The sequence below is a fragment of the Diplotaxodon limnothrissa genome, linkage group LG19, assembly GCF_057381915.1.
Source record: "Diplotaxodon limnothrissa isolate DT_005_m linkage group LG19, D_limnothrissa_male_GT1.1, whole genome shotgun sequence".
NCBI classification, from domain to species: Eukaryota; Metazoa; Chordata; class Actinopteri; order Cichliformes; family Cichlidae; genus Diplotaxodon; species Diplotaxodon limnothrissa.
Genome location: NC_140614.1, coordinates 12,543,493 through 12,562,613, shown reverse-complemented (window position 1 = coordinate 12,562,613; position 19,121 = coordinate 12,543,493). Strand labels below are relative to the sequence as shown.

Genomic DNA, 19,121 nt, shown 5'->3' with positions numbered 1-19,121 from the left:
GGCTTTAGTAGTTATTCTTGTGTGCTGCAAGTAAAAAATCTTGCAAAGTCAACATTCAGAGTGTGCCAGGCTTTGCTGATCTTCCATAATACTAGAAATCTGGAGCCCAAAACAAACACTGTTCCAGCACATCATTTGATTGCTGTGGTTAACCAGAGTCGAGCTCTTTGCAAGCAAACTTTAGACATTCTTGTTGGGAGAAATTTGCTCAAATCATTTTTATATTATTTCTTTGTTTTTTTTTAGATGCATGAACACAGAAACTGAAGCCTTTGAAGCAATAATGTGCTTTCATTCCTCCCCCTCTTTGATCAGGAGGATAACAGCATGCCCATCATCATCTGAAGGGTGGGTCAAAGGACGCTCCGCTCCACAGAGCCGCAATAAGTCTCAGTGTGTTTGGTATGTCAGCTCTCGTCTGAGATTTGATGAGTCAGGCTAATTTCAGATGTCTCACTCTGTGTTTTGGATAAAACACGCCCGCGTCCCGACCCCAGCGTTTTAACCCAAACTGTCTTCTAAAGATAAATGCCTGTAATTTGACGATGCATCATCGAGGCTGTTTAAAGTCTAGATTATTAACTTGTGTTGTATCTCGGTTACATCTGTAATTCTTGTTTGATCTCCTCACAAGGAGTGGATATGTTGAGCTGTTAGTGCTGTGATGCCCAGGAAGCCACAGTGAAACAAGATCAATAAAAAGCATTCCCAGTTAATTACACCAACATGGCTGTAGGATCCCATGCAGACCCCTTTGCATCCTCTTGTCTCTTGTCTGATCACTGTTATAGCACCCTCCTGGGTGTTTGTCTCATGGTGTAACTCTGTAAAAGTTCAGTATCAGATGCTTGAGATCACTGCTTATTTATTGTGCAGATAAATCACAGTCACTCTCTTTTTAAAGGAATGTTGGTATTTTTAATTAAAACCTACAAAATCATTTATTCTATGGGAAAATATCCCAAGAATTTCCCGGTGTCCTGCAGGTTTTAGATGTGTCCTTGATCCAACACAGCTGATTTAAATGGCTAAATGACCTCCTCGGCATGTCTTGAAGTTCTCCAGAGGGCTGCTGATGACCTAATCATTAGATTCAGGTGTGTTGACCCAGGGTGAGATCTAAAACCGGCCTTCGAGGCCTGGAGTTTGACACCCTTGTTTTAGACTTCTTTCCCAAGCCTGTATCTGCTGTCTATCTCTAGTATGACCACTAGAGGGCGCCATAAACCTTCGACTCTCAGTTTCAGGAGCAGCTGCTGCTCAAAATCCAGGGCTTCCCCAATAAAAGCCAACTAAACTCAGTCCTTTATAGTTTAAATAAACTTGAAAGACAAACGGACTGATGTGATTTCGCTTTTGTTTCTTTAAGCATCTTGAGCGCATTATGGGGAGAATGACAACAAAAAAATTATTGTTTATAAATGAAAAGGTGAAGTTTTAATTTCAGCTGACATCTGTGTAAATAAGCTGGATAAAGTTGCTCATTGCGCAAATAAGAAAGTTCCCCTCGGTGCGCTCTGGCCAAAGGTGCCCCTGCTGTGAAGTCACAATTGGCGCTGGAAACTCGTCGCCAGACCGAACGAATGCTGGGAAAAATGTAATTTCCGAACACCCGGTCGGTCTTAGCGGGGGACATACATCAAGTGAAGGACGGAGCTTTCGTAAGAAGCCCATATGATGGTAAATTGAGAGCTGGGAACTCCCCCCTTATTAAGTAGCCGATGGTGGAAAGATTCTTCCCACTTGGAAAGAGGCTTTCCTTTCTTGGACATCTGCTGGTGGAGCTTCCAGTAGCTAGAGAGAGAGGAAAGGGGGTCCAGGAGCAGCTCCTGAAATTTCTTACTTTCCTGAGGGGGGAGGCTTCAAGCGGGCTGCGCTCACGTTTGGTCCGTTCAGAATTTTGGGGGAACTTCAGTAGGTGAGTAGACAAACTTTTATTTCTAACAATTACGTTATAAAGATCAACTTTTATTTTTCCTCACAAAATTTCGATACGATATTTAAATTTTTTATTCACACTTTTTCAATTGAATGCGCTTTGATCACCAAACCAAGCTGAATGCTCTTAAAGCAAATTATAGAAGTTTGAAATGAGTTGTTGATCTGAGATTAGAAGATTTAAGATAAGAGCTCGATTTTTTGTTGTTGAGCTGAACAGATTTAAATGCAGCCACCGCGAGAGGCAGGTAAGCCTGTAGTAACTTAGATTTAGCCTAATATTTGTGTTTTGTATGATCCAAGATATCCGATTGGATCCAGGGCTGCAGTGTCCTCACATGTGCACCAGGCGGAGCGCACAGCCTGCGGTTAAGTTTAAAGAACTCGAGTTCAGCCTGAAGTGTCCCGTGTGAGGGCGACTCATGAGTTTATAATAATAAAATAATGTCAAAAATGCAAATTAATCACATCCAAGTAAATCTGCAACAGGAAATGAATGTATTAAAAACAAATTTTTGCTTCTGTGATTTTTTTTTTTTTCTCTTTTCCCAAGGGAACCCTTAGGATCATAGTGAAGATTTAGGGAAGGATAGAGGAGTAATATATTTTCATATACATGAAAATGAATCATCACAGAGTAGCCCGTGATATCACAGACTTAGTGATACTATGAGGTCCTCCAAGGCAAGGAAAGTTTATTTGTATAGCACAATTCAACAACAAGGTGATTCAAAGTGCTTTACAGAGACATTAGAAACAAAAACAAATAAAAAGCATGATTTAAAATTAATCATCCAGTCTTCATCCCCGTAGGTGTTATGTGAACGAGAACCAGCGAGTCTATGCTGGATGTAATGATCCGCACAGCAAGCTGCCAAAGTCAGCAAACAACCAGAAATGCATCAATTTTCCAGTTTATGCACTGGAAAATCAAAACTGAATTGCATGTGTTGGATATTTCTTTCATTCTCTTATTACTGAATAACTGCAGAGCTTCATTCAGTGGTAAGAAAAGTGCTCCCTCAGGCCATGGGAGTCAACTGAAGGCAGCAAGGTGTGGTTGGTTGTGTAAAGGAGTCTAGGTGGATCCAGCAGTTTTTTTTTGTGTGTCGGGACTGAAAGCGATGACTGACTAATTAAAGTTATTTATCTAGATTTATATTCAAAGAAACACGATCCAGGGAGAACTGCGTGCACGCTGTCTAATTGTAAAGGCTCTCAGGTCACGCTTTAGACGCAGCTCTACGTTAGGTGTAAAGCTGATGCCTTTACACCACAGTGTAAAAGTGAGCTGAGATGTGCAAATGTCCTTTTTTGTTGTTGTCTGCAGACTTTTTGATGCGCTGCTGACCCTTTAGAGCCAAACATGAAGATAGGGCTGTCTCTGGCCACGGCTGCCTTCCTGGCGGCCCTGTTGTCCTCCATAGATGCTCAAGGTAAATACAAAGCATCTGGCCTCACTCTCCCCACACACACTATTCAACTCTGTCCAGTCTTTATCTCCTCCTTTTCTATTTTTACCTCTTATCTCCACTCCTTATTGAAGCTACTGGAATTAATGTGAGCGATTCATCACAACCAAACATGAACTGTTTGTACTGACTGAATAAAGTTAATCTTATTTCATATGTATGATATGTTGACTATGTGACTGATTCCTTGATGTCTGTCATGCTTTTATTCCTCAGTAGTGGCATATTTTCCCAATGTATCTATCAGGACTCATTGTTTGCTTTGATGTGAACTCCAAATCCAGATCCCACTCACTTGGAATTAAACTGTAATTTAGGAGTTTTAAACCAATAATGCACGAGCAAGTTTCTCATCCACATTTGGCACATGTGAGAAACCGTGCACACGAAAGTTTATTTAATTTCCAGTTTCTAACTGAATGTATTAAACAGCGAGGCACAGACTACAAGTGTAACAAAAGGCATTTTGTGGTTAATGTTTCCCTATAAATGTTTTAGCACAGTTTTTGCTATTTCCGTTTTACACTTTTTCCAAAGCAAAAATGGGAAGATGGCCCAAACCAGGTAGTTACGCACAGATTAATCTGGCTTACATAAATGTTATCATCATTACACTAAAGGTGCAGAAAGATCCTAAAACATATGCAAATTTCTTTTGCAGTGGTTCTAACAGCTGTTAAAACATTAGATTATTGTGCATGACAGCAAAAGCACAAAAGATAAAGTAGAATACAGTCATTTCAGTTTTAATAATAAATAGAAATGTGAAAAGTGCATCAGTACTGGAGTAGAGTCATTTAGTGGACAGAAGTGGATCTGTGCAAGAAAAATGCAAGTGATTAAAACTCGAGTGTCTGGCTTTTTCCTTCCCAACACTGATTTCACGCTTCTACGTTACAGTTTCAGTAGAAACTAAATGATTTCGCTCCACATGCGACATGATGTAAAACATCATCAACGGTTAGGAATCGGTTGTAGCAGGAGTAGTTCTGACAGAAAATGACTTAATGTAATTAAATATTCAAACATCTCAGTCCAAAATAATGACACATAGAGAGGGGGTATGAAATCCTGCTCTCGCACGGCAGAGGAGTCTGCGCTCGGGTATCTCCGCTAACCGAGTGGAAAGATGAAATAGGAGAATAGCCAATTAATCCTCAGACAGCTCAAAGACAAAGAGCCTTTCTCGAGCTTCTTTGCGGGCATTTGTGAAAATGCTGAGTTGCAGGACATATGGAAAGTTAATATGCAGTAATGTTTAATGTCAGCACAGGCTGTGGAATTACTTTGGCATCTGTCCTGCCTCTTTGGGAGAGTCAGTGTTCTTTCCTCCTCTTCTTGGTCTCTCCTATTGGCAGCAGCTCAGGTCAGGATAGCTGGTTGGCTGGCTGACTGCTGGAGACTGAGGTAACACAACGGGAGCCAGATTCTGGCCCCTGGAAGACAGAAGTGTCCTTTATTATGAGCTGATGGGACAGACGTCCATATAACAAACACAACCGCAAAGTCCAAATAACCTACCCGCGATTATTTTGACAAAACCACATTTGTTCCTCAGCTACATTTTTTTAGAGCAGACAGACATGCGGTGAAAGGAATTGTAGCAAATCAAAACAAGATGCTCAGACAAGCTCGCCATGAACAAACGTGGGAGCGGCAGGCGCATCCTGCAGCTGAATTTTCCACTCATCGTCCACGCTGTGCTACTCACTACCCCTCCCCAACTCATCCACACCCAAGTACCAACACACACTATACACCCGTACCGTTTTGGTGTTGGAGATGAGTACTCGTGGAGAAATCAGGGGCAACATGGTCCACCGGGGCTCCTTGAGTTGAGATGCCAGGTTGGTGATCCTCCAATGCCAGTTTTTAAATATTTGGTGGGCTCCTCTTTGTCATCTGCCTGTGCACTCAGTGTGTCCCAAGCTATGGCTTCCTCCTCATAGTATATTTTACAATGATATTCTTATGAAGCATGCACCCAGTACCGCATGCCGTGGCATCTTATGCATGTTCGCGTCCCCGCCACTACACGGACAAACGAGGACCCGCACCAGAGGACCACGTAAGATTGGTTGCGCTAACCTCATTAACCTCACGGCAATTAATTTGATTGTGTTGTTGACACTAATTTACTGAGTGAAAAGACTTTCAGAGCTGCATGATTACATGAGAAGTAACTGAAAGATGAGCTCACAAAATATGAACTAACACCCATACCGTGACCCGACTCTAACAGTGGTTAACCTGGTTGACAGAAGCGCAGTCAGAAGTTTGCTGCTAGTTCCTGAAATACTCTGATGTGACTTTAATGCATGTGTGGTACTCACGTACTCAAACGTTAACACTCTGCCTGCCTGCAGCCTAAAGACGTAAGAAAGAATATCATTCTAAAATATGTTTGTCATCTCTGTCTCTGTACATGGAAACTAATGTCCAGCCGGTCAAAGTTGTTGAGTCAAACAACTTTCTCATGTACACACTGCATGATGTTGTCATCAAGTCAGCTCCATGTAAAGGCCTGCGGTCTTCTCACACTGTATATGTCTTCTCATATTTATTTTACATGTACACCTTTCTCTGTAAAAGCACATTTGGTTGTCTGAGGAAGTCTTGTTCTCTCACACCTTCTTGTGCATTTATGCTGCTGCTGGAAAAAGTACACAAGAGTCGCCGGTGACGAATTGTGTATTCTTTTTGAAAGGTTTGCAATGGATGTGTGCCACACGCTTTTGTAAAGAGTCGTAAGCAAATAAACAACAAAGTATTTTTTTTTGTCCCTCAGATATGTTTATATACGTTGTGTATATAACATATGGTGTTCATTTTGTCACTCCAACAGCTACATGGCATCGTTGATTCCATTGTATAATCGGTAACTTAAGAATGAAGTCACTGTTGTGTTTGTTACTCTGAGCTCGGCTCCATCATAAAGGCAGTTTAATATGTGGGGCATGCGTTGTAACTGCACTTAGCATGTGTTGGATGGTTCACTCAGTGTCTGCACTTTAGTGGCGTTTGCGTGGATTCGTGCACAGACTGACGTGTATGCCAGTGCTTGAGTTGCCGGGCCGTCTCGGCTGGGCAACTCAAACAAGCGCCATTTTGCTCCAAAATGGCTTCTCACACTTTTCCATTGTCACGTGTTGCTCACCTGTCACCCTCACAGAGGGACGTGTTGTGTGTTTGGCCCCAACAACGAACAAGTCCGCTTCAGCCACGAAGTGTTTGTCGTTGGGATTAATGTGAATGTTTAATCAAAGATGCCCTTTTATTTCATTTGATCAGAAATACGCCCATGGTCACACGCGTCTTGTGTTTTAACAGCGTTTCGTCTCTTATTTGCAGTGGAGCCGCCCTCAAACTTGAAATTTCACATTCTAAATGAGAATACAGTGGAAATGTCGTGGATGAGACCCTCGGCAACGATAGAGGGCTTCAAAATACAAGTGCAAGTGCCGGATGGAGGTCAGTGCGTGTGTTGGTGTGCTGACACTACAAACGCTTTGAAACCCTAGCAGCTTTCTAACTTCCTGCTTTGCTCCTCATAGATGAACCGACCAGAGACTTTACCCTAGATGCATCTGCCACTATGACATCGCTCACTGACCTGACCCCTGACTTGGACTACTCTGTGTCAATAAGCTCCTATTATGGCTCAGAGGAGAGCATCCCCATCTTTGGACAACTGACCAGTGAGTTGATTATGCTTTATAAACATATTTTTCAGTGGAAAACAGGTTTTTAAAAAGTAAGTGTATGTTTTTACGCTCTATAATGTTCTTATTGTGTCCTGATGTGAATTCAGGACATCAGGAAATCACTTTTCCTTGCTGGCTATTGAAACCTCTGAATTATGTTCACTGATACAAAGCATTTACTCCCTCGGCAACACGGAGAGAATTTAATCATATAATATGCTAGTAAAAGTCAAGTAATAGCATTTCCATCCAGCCATAAAAAATCTAGGAAAGGGAAAAATCACATCTGTTTACCGACTCTTGAATTGCTCGCTGTTTGTAGTTAATGCAGCGTTTGTGTGCGTACGGAGCTGCTTTTATGATGTGTTGATTTTCTTGCCTTTTTCCGCTGTGAAAAAGTACACAGTGAGGCTTCAATGTGCGGCGCTAACTCACCGAGTGTTTCCTGTGTTTCAGTCCAGTCCAGTAACAGCAGCGGACGAGTCAGGAGGCCACAGGCAGATGCAATCAGTGAGTATGCTTACTGCAGTGTCGGCCAAAATCCAAACACACCCGACCCTTCGCAGGGCTTTCCGAACTTTTAAAATGTATTTTTTCCTTTTTGACTGTCATCATAATATTTTTCCCATGGAATAATTTGGTCAGGCATCTTACTGGGTTCCAACTGGGTAGACAGACAGGGTTTTGGCAGCGAGTGGAAAGGCACATTGGTTCCTTTAATTCTAACCAGCAGCCTGGTTAGAATTAGGAAGAAAAAAAAAGTAAAGGAAGGCTTGAAGCTGCAAGAGAAAAGCTCCCTTGAGCTCTCAGCTTCAACCCTTAAGGAGAACGATTTTGGAGGGGAAAGGAGCAGGAGGCAGGTCTGAGGTACGAGTTCAGCTTTGATCAAGCGTCGCCATTGCAAACTTTCCTCAGCTTATTCAAACTGTCCGTGGTGACTGATGGGCAGACGTGCTCACTTTTCCCTCATATGATGATTGGAAACTGCAACCATGAGTGCAGATCCTCTGAAACATTAAGTCAGAGCATTTTGACTGAAGATGCCTTTTTCTGAATGTTTCATGTGAGACAGGAGGAATCGCATTTAGAGTCAATGAGAGTGCAGGGAGCGAGGATTATAAAGTCCATCCACATAAGCCCTGCCAATTAGCATTTCAACTTAAATGTTCTGTTGCATCTGTGATTTAAAAGCTTGAGGATCTCAGTGTTTAAAAGTATATATCACCAGTGGAACTTCTGCTGAATATTTAGTCTACAAAGGCACATTTTTGCCTCAGTCTGCTGGAATAACTGCACCAGCCCACTTTTGGCAATGGCTCAGAGTTCCTTTGATGCAAGAATGCACATCTCTCAGTCGTCCAACTACCTGTCAAAGATTTTATTTTATTCAGACGGACAGAAGAAATGCCATGATTTAAAATATCACCGTGAGATGTAAAGAATGTAGTTTTCTGCTTTCTGAGATTTTAACCCCATCGTTCACCAAAAGTTGAAAGCCAATCCATTCCTAATACGAATCAGTTAAAGTGTGTTTATTCATTCTCTCATCGACTGTTCTCCTGATTGACGGTCTTTCCTGTCCGCCGTCTGTCCTCAGAGTGTTCGGTCAGTGCGATAGCCGACTTGGTTTTCCTGGTGGACGGCTCTTGGAGTGTAGGAAGAGAAAACTTCAAACACATCCGGAGCTTTATCGGCTCGCTGGCAGGGGCCTTTGACATTGGCGAGGACAAAACCCGTGTGGCGGTGGTTCAGTACAGCTCAGACACTCGTACAGAGTTCCCCCTCACTCGTTACACCAGGAGAGGAGACCTGCTCCAAGCTATCAACTCACTTCCGTATAAAGGAGGAAATACCATGACAGGTACGATGTTTATCAGGAGGCTTTGAATTGCGTTTTTTAACCTGATTGCGAGCGAGGACTTAAAAATACACATGAACTTCTTTTTAAAGGCGATGCCATAGAGTACCTGGTGAGAAACATTTTCACTGAGGCAGCTGGATCCAGGAAAGCTTTTCCAAAGGTAGCCATGATCATCACTGATGGAAAATCCCAAGACCCAGTGGAGGCGCATGCTAGAAGACTTAGGAACATTGGAGTGGAAATATTTGTCCTAGGTATGGTTTATTATTCAGTGTTTTTTTTCCTTTCTGATTTGTGCTTTCCCATGTGAAAGTCTGCCTGTTCTCAGAAACCATTTGATTTTCCATCGATGGCTCGTTTTAAGATGCAGTTTTGCCCCAGTAAAAGTCAAACTGTTGTATTGCCTAACATAAGCAATGCCCTAAATCACATCTGTAAAGCAGACAGTCCTAACACATGAGTTACTGTTTTTCCTTCACAGGTATCAAAGGAGCAGATGAGGATGAGCTCAGGGAAATAGCCTCCACGCCTCACAGCAAACACGTGTACAATGTGCCCAACTTTGACATGATCCAGGAGGTCCAGAAAGAGATCATAACACAAGTGTGCTCCGGTGTTGACGAGCAGCTGAACATTCTGGTCAGCGGAGAGGAGAGTGAGTCAAGTGATATTTAATACATGCCCATGCAGGATTCATCTAAAATGCTGTTACAGTATACTGATGTGCAGCATCTTGTTTACTTTGATGCCTCCCACAGTGGTGGAGCCAGCCTCCAACTTGGAGGTCACAGAAGTTTCATCCAAGTCAATGAGGGTGACGTGGGCCCCGTCTTTGGGTGATATCACGGGCTACAAGCTAACCGTCAATCCCATGCTGCCCGGCATGAAACGCCAAGAGCTGTACATTGGGGCTGGACAGACATCCGTCAACGTCCGTGACCTTTCCCCCGAGACCGAGTATGAAATCAGCCTGTACGCACTCAAAGGTCTGACTCCCAGTGAACCCATCGTTGAACTGGAGAAGACGCAGCCTGTCAAGGTGTCAACAGGTGAGGTGGTTTGCTGTCATGTGTGGTCAGCTTTTAAGTTTGATGTACTCGTGAATGAATCACAGGCAGTCATGTGACTTGGTTTCCTGTCTTTTTCAAGAGTGCTCACTGGGAGTGGATGTGCAGGCCGATGTAGTCCTGCTGGTCGATGGCTCGTACAGTATCGGATTACAAAACTTTGCAAAAGTCCGTGCCTTCCTGGAGGTTCTGGTCAACTCCTTTGACATCGGACCAAACAAAATCCAGATTAGCTTGGTCCAGTACAGTCGCGACACATACACCGAGTTTGCCCTCAACACTCACCATGACATTAACGCTGTCGTCAGAGCTGTGCGCACCTTCCCCTACCGCGGCGGTTCCACTAACACCGGCAGGGCCATGACTTACGTCAGGGAGAAGATCTTCGTCCCAGCTCGTGGAGCGAGACAGAACGTCCCCCGCGTCATGGTCCTGATCACAGACGGAAAGTCGTCAGACTCTTTTAGGGATGCGGCCACCAAACTGAGGAATATTGATGTGGAAATATTTGCTGTTGGCGTGAAGGATGCGGTGAGATCAGAGCTGGAGGCCATCGCTAATCCACCGGCTGACACCCATGTGTATGAGGTGGAGGACTTTGACGCTTTTCAGAGGATCTCTAAGGAGCTGACTCAGTCCATCTGTCTGAGGATTGAACAGGAGCTGCTCAACATCAAAAAGAGAAGTAAGTAGAAGAAGATCAACTCCTTTACTATGATCTGGAGCTCAGATTTACTTCTCTTTCTGATGGTTTCCATGTGTTAGCACCTTCACACTGGTCCACAGGATATTAGACCCTGAAATGTGACTGCATTTTTAGCCGCTGACAGCCAGAGCAGTCATGGAAAAGCTAAACAGAGAAACATATTTTGTAAATTGCTGTCAGACATGGCAAAATTGAATCATTTCATCAGAGTTGCCAATAAACATACCACAAAAACCACGGACGTGCCTCTTGAATGAGCTCGAGTGATACCGAGAGCTGCAGCCCAAAACACTCGACAATCAGCCAGTGTGCCGTCCAGTGCTTCAAGATCTCAACTTTTGAAATCCATATTTGTTAAACTACAGTAGCTTTATAAAAGTCACGTGCAGGTGAGGCTCTAACTACCTGACTACCTCTTTGATTTTCAGGTTTGCTTCCACCGAGCGATTTGCGCTTTTCTGAAATTACCTCCCGAAGCTTCCGTGCCACCTGGGTACCTCCTCTTGCCAATGTCTTGTCTTACCTGCTACGTTTCCGCAAGGCGGAAGATGTCACCGGAGACTACATTTCCCTGGCTTTGCCCGGCGATACCAACACAGCTGTCCTTCCCCATCTTTATCCCCTCACCACCTATGAAGTCAATGTCTTTGCTCAGTATGATAAAGGAGACAGTTTCCCTTTGACGGGTGAAGAGACAACTCTCGAAGGTAAGAGATTTACCTGAATTTAACAGAATGTAATCAAAATAAAAACACTGAGCATCTAAGAGTTGCGTTTTTCTTCTCAGAACAAGGAGCTGTAAGAAATCTACGAGTGACAGAAGAAACAACCAACAGTTTCAAGGTGTCGTGGCAAGCCGCGCCGGGTTCAGTGATCAGATACCGCCTGTCCTACGTCCCGCTGAGCGGCACAGGAGAGATACTGGAGGCTCAGACCCTTGGCCCAGAGACCACCATAGTCCTCCAGGAGCTCTTCCCCATCACTACCTACCGTGTGTCTGTGTCTGCTGAGTACGCATCCGGCCTTGGAAGCGAGATGCAGGTGGATGGAACCACCAAGGAGGGTGAGCGAGGACAACTGCTGACACTATTGTCAAACTGAAGTTTTGAGAAATGTGAATTTTGAGAAATGATGCATTTTGATCTGTTTTCAGTCCGCGGCTCTCCCCGTGACCTGCGTGTCTTCGATGAAACAATATCTACGATGAAACTGGCGTGGAGGTCTGCTCCTGGCAATGTTCTTCAATACCGCATTGCCTTCAAACCTGCTGAGGGAGGTGAGAGGAAGGAGATCTCTGTCAAAGGAGACACCACCCAGGCTGTACTGAAGAACCTCCAGCCAGCCACTGAGTATGAGCTGTTTGTCAGCGCTCGCTATTCTTCTGGTTTGGGCGATCCTCTCCTGGGCACCGGAACCACCTTAGAAGGTAAGAGACGCTGCCATATTGGTACTTTAAAGCCTTTGAAGCACAGTCGGATCATGTTTATTTCCAGTGTTTGCAGCATGCTTTGTAGATGTGCTTAGTATTTCCAGCTTAACAGGCCCCCTATTGTGAAACTACACGCATTTGGGAACTTGTTTCCTGTCCTCTAAAGGTCCCTGCACCAATAAAGTGAAAGTTGTGTAGTAGTTTGGAAGGTTGGTGTGAAAAATATGGAATGTGTAAGCGTTCTTTTACCACAGACTCCCCGACACGTCCTCACTCCTAAAGCGTAATATTTCACGCTACGTGACAAATCATCGATATATTACGCTTCCGAGCACCCAACACATCTCTATGTTACGAGATCTGAAAAATGAGGAAACATGAGAACCGTTTGGAATCAATCTACACATGTATGTTCGTTTTACTTAAATCTGTTTAAAACGTCATTAAAGTGCTGGTTAGGGTTAAGGTTAGGGCTGGAATACCGCGGGAGTGTCATTCTACTGGATTTCATCCGTAACCCGGCGCGTAGCATAAGAACGCGGGTGGTCACCTTTCGTGTTCCTCAGGAACGCCTCAGGACTTGACAAATCATCAGCATATTACGCCTCAGGAGTGAGAACGGGCTGGACTCCTAGCTCGGGGTGACTTTGCCACCCATGAAGGCAGTAAGATGGAAATGAGTGGGTGTGGAATGCTTGTAAACCTATGGAATGACTTGGAACTGACTTTGAGAGGCATATGCTCGCCTGCTGAGACCTTTGCATCTCTATGACACGCGAATGATTGTGTTAGAGTCGCTCAGCGGGGTTGTCTCTCTGTCAGTAATTGCTACTGATTGCAAATTCTGTTTATAAAATCAGGAATTTTATTAGTTGTGCATTCAGTTTTATTGGGGAGCTAGCTGTTCTGGCCCAAATTGTGGTTTAAACGGACAATAATTTGAATCTCAATAATGTGTGAAGAGATAAAGTCTGCTGTTGTTTTGGCCAAACTGTTAATAAAAGGGCAAAAAAGAAAGTAGACTTGGCCGATTTCACTTATGAGTCCTTTTTGGGTAGTTAAAGATCAGAGAATGAATTTTGCAGTAATAGAAAAAGTGGGACTGTGTTTTCTTCATCTTGTCGAGTGCCAAGACGAAAATGGCACGGTGGCTGTTTTTCATCACATCTAAGTTGTGCCTCATTTGAATCAGAGTCTTCTCTGAAAGCAATTTAAGCCCTTGGACATATTAAAGAGTACATTTGTTGGTCTTTACAATTATGTTGTTACATTGAAACCACTGGCGAGGTCCTGCGTGCTGGATATATCTGCTTTTAATAGGCTTCCCAGTGCAGGTTGAATAAGAAGACTCGAGTGCAAAAAATTAACTAAATTTCCGTCTTGAATTTACAACTTCAACAAAGCATTTTTGTGTAAATTTCGGTGACCATAAAAATGTGGATGAAAAGTGGTCTCGTCTTTATTTCTTGCTGTTCCCACACTGACCGGAGAGCCCAGTCTGGATTAAAGCCGTCTCCACAGGTCAAATCTGTGCAGTCAGCCCCACACCCCCACAGGAAAAAGCTCCATGACAAAGCACTCTGTTTAGGCATTTTTTATTAAGCTGTCATGATATCAGCATGCCTAAACACTGATCTCATTGTGTGCCACTCTTTTTGAGTGACCCACTCTGTGAAGTCCATGTAGGCAAGAACTGGAAGAAAGTGGCTCGCACAAAGGCCTCTCTCACGGCCAACAGAGGATGGTAGACAATACAGAAGCCTTGAGCAGAGCAGAATTAAATCATCCTGAAACGAGTGGGAGCAGAGAGAAGGTGTGACACAGAATGCTTACATCAATGTGTTAAATGTGGATATTATACACTAACTATTTACTTAAGGAGTGGGAGTGTTAGTCGGCATGTGGAAGATGTTACCTAAGAGGACCCTGAAAGCTGGGTGAGCTGTCTGTCTCGTCTCAGGGAGAGCCGTCTGTTCATCTTCCTCCAGGGTGGGGCAAAGGACAGGCAGGGGCAGAGAGAAAGGCAGAGGGAAAACAGGGTACTTGAAAATGTGAACCACAATGCCTCAGGCTGTTTCTTCCCTAAGAGGTCAAACGTTCAACCCCTCATTTATCAAATGCTTAACTACCTGCATGACACCTCTGATGTGTTTATGCCATGAAGGACTTTCGAGCTTTGACTTGCACAAAAGCTCGGCACCAGGTGAGGTTGTAGCACTTTGGCTCGGTTTCCTCTAACCTATCCCTTTAATGAATTTTGTGCAGTGCCAGACTCTTTGGCGTGCCACATATTTTTTTCCACCACTGTAAAAGGTCCTTTGAGGTAAAAAGACTAGGGACAGGCAACCCTGGCTGACAGACACTGAAGGCTTGATCTTCGTGGCCCACGTGTACGTCTTAGCTGACCAAGAGCAATAAAGCGAAGGAAGCTTGAACCTGGCTGCCAGTGCTGAGATGGCACAATGTATTTCCCGATGTGATTTTGAAGGAGTTTGCAGAGAAAGCAAGCGTGCTCAGTCTAGTCAGGTAATATATACAGTGACCCACCTGAGTCTATGTAGCTGCGTAAAACGATTAGGACAGTGCTGGCAGGTTAGTCGTGTTTCCTCTGAATTTCTCTTGCCTGCTGGCACGACTGATTTCTTTCAAGTGCCGTCTGCAGTCATTTATATTTTCGAGCTTTAGACGTCGTTGGCTGCAGATGTGAAGGTTATGTCGGCACATGCCCTGCAGGAAATCTCTCAGATGATCTTCGGTTGTGTCATATGCGGTTTTCTAGACATGGGTGAGGCCTTACTGTTATTTTGTGAGCCACCCTCGTTCCAGATCTTAATTTGAGAGTTCCTCGCCTTGATGGGTAGGATGCTCAGGAGGCGGGTGGGGTGTTATATAGAGGCGGCTATAATTGTTCTATTTTGATAGGTGGCACTGTAAACAATGCAACAAGATCTAAACATGTGTTTTGTAACCAAGCACTGAACTACAAACTGTGCAGAAAAGAAGTGAAACTTGTTTTTTTGCATTGCTGTAGAGGTTTTGCTTGGACTGGAGCATGTGTTTCCCCTTCTCTATAGCTTGTCTGCAAGTGCTGATGAAAAGTGAGCCGCTGTCTGCAGAAACCATTATGTTGTGATTTTTTTTTTTTTTTTTTTTTTTTCCACCGTTGGTTCACGCACAGCCGGTAAAGTCAGTCAAGTTCATCTGCTTGGCAAAGATAATTCTTTTGATGGAACAATCTGGGTATTTATGAGCGGTCCACGCTGTTTTCATGGTATCCATAAATCTGGAACTCTTCATTAATTTGGGGCCGTGGCCGTTGCGCTTGACAAGTGCCTCCTCTCTTTGCTCTCAAGGTGCAGATTTCTGCTTGGCAGGCACGCCCGGTGCCGTTACTTCCGTTCGCTTTCCAATTCAGCCAGACTGGATGAGTCGCAGGGCCTGAAATCATCATGCATTTCATTTATAGGACTTTTCTGTTCCATTACATTCTTTTCAACTGCATTTTTGCTTTTATTAAATCTCATTTGGTGAGGTTTGATAGATGAGGTTTGAGTGGGACCACCCAGCTGGTCAGCTCTGCTCTGCTCGCCCGCAGTGGGTTAGGTGTTTGAATGAGGATCAGGATCTCGGAGGTTGTGTGGGAGGCTGTGCGTGGCAGCTCATCCTCATCCTCCTGTGAGATATCCAGCTCCTCTATATGGCGGCCAGATTGAAGAGCCGTCTCAACACGAGCGTCCCTCTCAGCCAGGCGTGCGCTGGCCGTGCGTTGCGAGACGCCACCGCAAAGTTCCCTTCCCTGCCTTTTCTGCAGCTTTCTCCTCTCATGACAGTCTCCTAGGAAAAGAGAGTGAAGGAGAAAAACGGCGAGCACAGCATCTGCAATTGTAGCGAGCGCACATTTCTGGATCGGGTTTCCTCTGCTTCAATGGAAAATTAAAGAGCTGTCAGGAGAGGTGCTGAGGATATGTGATTAGTTCTGCAGAAGTTTTTCCAACCGTCTCTTATTATGAAGGGAGAAAACTGTGGGTGCTCAAACACATCCTCAGGGGTTAAGGTGGAGACAGATGAGTGATGTCTGGTGGTTTATCACCGCCATTGTTCATTCCGTCCCTTTCGTCAGATCTTTATATGTCTGCATTAGCAGTACTAACAGCATCTCAGCCCAAATATAAAGTACTGAACCAACTCAAAACAAACTTCTATGTCTGATCTACTTCTGCCTTTGAATCCATCCCCCAGAGCTCGGCTCACCCAGAGACTTGGTGACCAGTGACGTCACAGACACCAGTTTTGCCGTGTCTTGGACCGCGGCCCCGGGTAACGTTCGTCAGTACAGGGTCACGTACAAGTCTCTGTTCACTACGGAGTCTGGGGAAGCAGTAATACCAGGAAGCAGCACCACCACAGTTTTGCAGGGTCTCACCCCAGAGACACGCTACGAGGTGTCTGTGTTTGCCGTCTACGGCCATGGAACGGGCCAGGCATTGGTTGGAGAAGAAACCACAGATGGTAAGTTACTCTTCTTTTTTCTTGGTCTGTTTCGCTTTCTTCATAGGCTTTCTGTGTGAAGTCTGAAGACTTCATCTCGGTCATGCCTAGAAAGTGTGAAGCTAAGTATGTGTGATGTCACCGTACAGCCATAAAACCACAGAAGACACAAAGGGACCTTCAGATATTTCCCCCCACCTAAAACACAAACAAAGCCTTAGGGCTTCTTGCATCTGTTAAACTCCAAATACGGTCCAGGAGCATCATCACTGAGCTTTCTGGGTCAGTGACGCAGGCTTAAAAGTGGTCCAGGAAAAAATAGTGTTGAAAGTGGTATTTTGTAAGCTGTAGAAAAAGGGAGCTGTCATCAGCGCTTACTGCTCAGTTCATTCTGTTGAGCTCAGAGATAACGTCATAGCTGATGCCATTAGCCTGAGCAGTAACGAATCTGGAGACTTCACACGCACGTCTTCGAGGCTGTGCATGTATGTTATATATGTGTGCAGAGGTGATGTCATGTCCAGGACACCTGCACGAATTTTCATGGGAGATCCAGAGCAGATAGGCCTCACTCATGCATATTGTGCAGAAACTTGCACCAGTTGGGAGGATTTTAGTTCAAGAGTTAGTAAAAAAGATTTCAAGGAAAAAGATTTCCAAACACTATTATTGTTTATTGATTCTGGCAAGCAGGAGAGGGGGCATACCCACCAAATACAACCATCCTATCTAGAACCTCCCTGGGCCGAAGCGACACGCAGCTAACTTGGATGTGCTTCCCTTTTCCATTAATAAACGTGCTCCCACCGATGCAGAGGGCTCTGAATATTTTCCTCAGCCCATTTCAAATCCTCTGACAATTCAACAACAACAACAACAATCTTTATTTATAGAGCACATTTAAAAGCCTTGGGCATACCAAAGTGCTTTACATAAAACAATAAAAGGTTCAAACATTGATAACGGATAAATAAAAATAACGAGTTATGTTCATAGATAAAAGCTACCAATAAGAATGACTACAGCACATGGGTAATAGCAAGATAAAAGCTGTACCACCATAATAAAAGACACCAATAGAAAGATAGGAGGGAATTAATACAAGAGGTCAATAGGTCACAGCAACCAAACAAACAAACAAACAAACCAGCAATTAAAAGGTGGAGAAGGCAAGTTTAAAAAGATATGTTTTAAGCTGTGATTTAAAAGAATGAATAGAATCAGATGCCCGGATGCCAATCGGGAGATTGTTCCAAAGCACAGGTGCAACAAGAGCAAACGATCGATCACCTCTAGTCTTAAGTCGAGATCTGGGCTGAGCCAGCAGTAACTGTGACGATGACTTTAAAGCCCTAGCAGGAGCATAAGGGTTTAAAAGGTCCTTAAGGTAGCTGGGTGCAGTGTTGTTAGTAATTTTAAAAGTAAACAACAAAATTTTAAATTGAATACGATATTTGACAGGCAACCAGTGCAGATCGGCAAGGACAGGAGTAATGTGGGCAAACTTGCTGGTTTTAGTTAGAATGCGTGCTGCAGCATTCTGAACTGTCTGTAATCTCTGTAAAAGGGAAGAGTGGAGACCACAATAAAGTGAATTACAATAGTCTAGCCTCGACGTTACAAAGGCGTGGATGAGCTTTTCGAGATCTTTATGCGGGATATAGTGCCTGGCCTTAGAGATAAGACGAAGCTGGTAAAAACTAGATCTGACAACAGCAGACACTTGTTTGTCAAGTGAAAAGGAGCTGTCAAATAAGACACCCAGATTCCTGACAGTATCAGAGAGAGAACAACTAAGAAAACCAAAGGCATCCCGGAGTTTGGCACGAAGGGCATTACTACCAAAAATCATAATCTCGGTTTTCTTCTCATTAAGGATAAGAGAATTCGACAACAACCACTTCTTGGCCTCAGACATGCATTCTCGGAGGCTATTCAGAGACAGAGCAAGATCGTCGTTTAGCTCAAAATAGAGCTGGATATCATCTGCATAATAGTGATAAGCAATATGGTATTTCTCAAAGATGGCACTTAAAGGAAGCAAGTATAATGAGAAAAGGGTAGGGCCCAGCACAGATCCCTGGGGGACACCACAGCAAACAGGTACAGCCGAGGAAGAGGATGTAGCCAGATGTACCGTAGAGAGCCGATTGGAGAGATAGGATTTAAACCAATCCAGGGCAGCGCCCTTGATGCCTACAGTGTGCTCAAGTCTCGCTAATAAGATATTATGGTCAACCATGTCAAATGCCGATGATAGATCCAAAAGCACTAAGACTGAGGGGCGTCCGTTGTCAGCCATTAGTAGGAGATCATTGAAAACACGAAGCAATGCTGATTCTGTGCTGTGATGTTGTTTGAAGGCCGATTGAAATTTATCATTTATATTATTCTCATCAAGGTAGGTCTGCAGTTGGAGCAGAACCACCTTCTCAAGTATTTTAGCCAGAAAGGGA

General features: G+C 44.0%; 1 protein-coding gene across 3 annotated transcripts in view; it reads left to right on the top strand.

The window, feature by feature from the left end:
• The first annotated feature begins 1,725 nt into the window (after positions 1-1,725).
• The window catches only part of col12a1a (collagen, type XII, alpha 1a), a 50,186-nt gene continuing 32,790 nt past the window's right edge, over positions 1,726-19,121 (top strand). For all 3 annotated transcript variants that reach the window (XM_085342603.1, XM_085342602.1, XM_085342604.1), the window contains exons 1-14: positions 1,726-1,918; positions 3,269-3,374; positions 6,762-6,881; positions 6,965-7,108; positions 7,571-7,624; positions 8,712-8,975; positions 9,065-9,229; positions 9,457-9,630; positions 9,734-10,024; positions 10,125-10,727; positions 11,177-11,455; positions 11,536-11,811; positions 11,902-12,174; positions 16,417-16,686. In XM_085342603.1, coding sequence (XP_085198729.1) covers positions 3,305-3,374; positions 6,762-6,881; positions 6,965-7,108; positions 7,571-7,624; positions 8,712-8,975; positions 9,065-9,229; positions 9,457-9,630; positions 9,734-10,024; positions 10,125-10,727; positions 11,177-11,455; positions 11,536-11,811; positions 11,902-12,174; positions 16,417-16,686 — 2,983 coding nt within the window. In that variant the 5' untranslated portion in view covers positions 1,726-1,918; positions 3,269-3,304. The remainder of the gene's footprint in view (positions 1,919-3,268; positions 3,375-6,761; positions 6,882-6,964; positions 7,109-7,570; positions 7,625-8,711; positions 8,976-9,064; positions 9,230-9,456; positions 9,631-9,733; positions 10,025-10,124; positions 10,728-11,176; positions 11,456-11,535; positions 11,812-11,901; positions 12,175-16,416; positions 16,687-19,121) is intronic.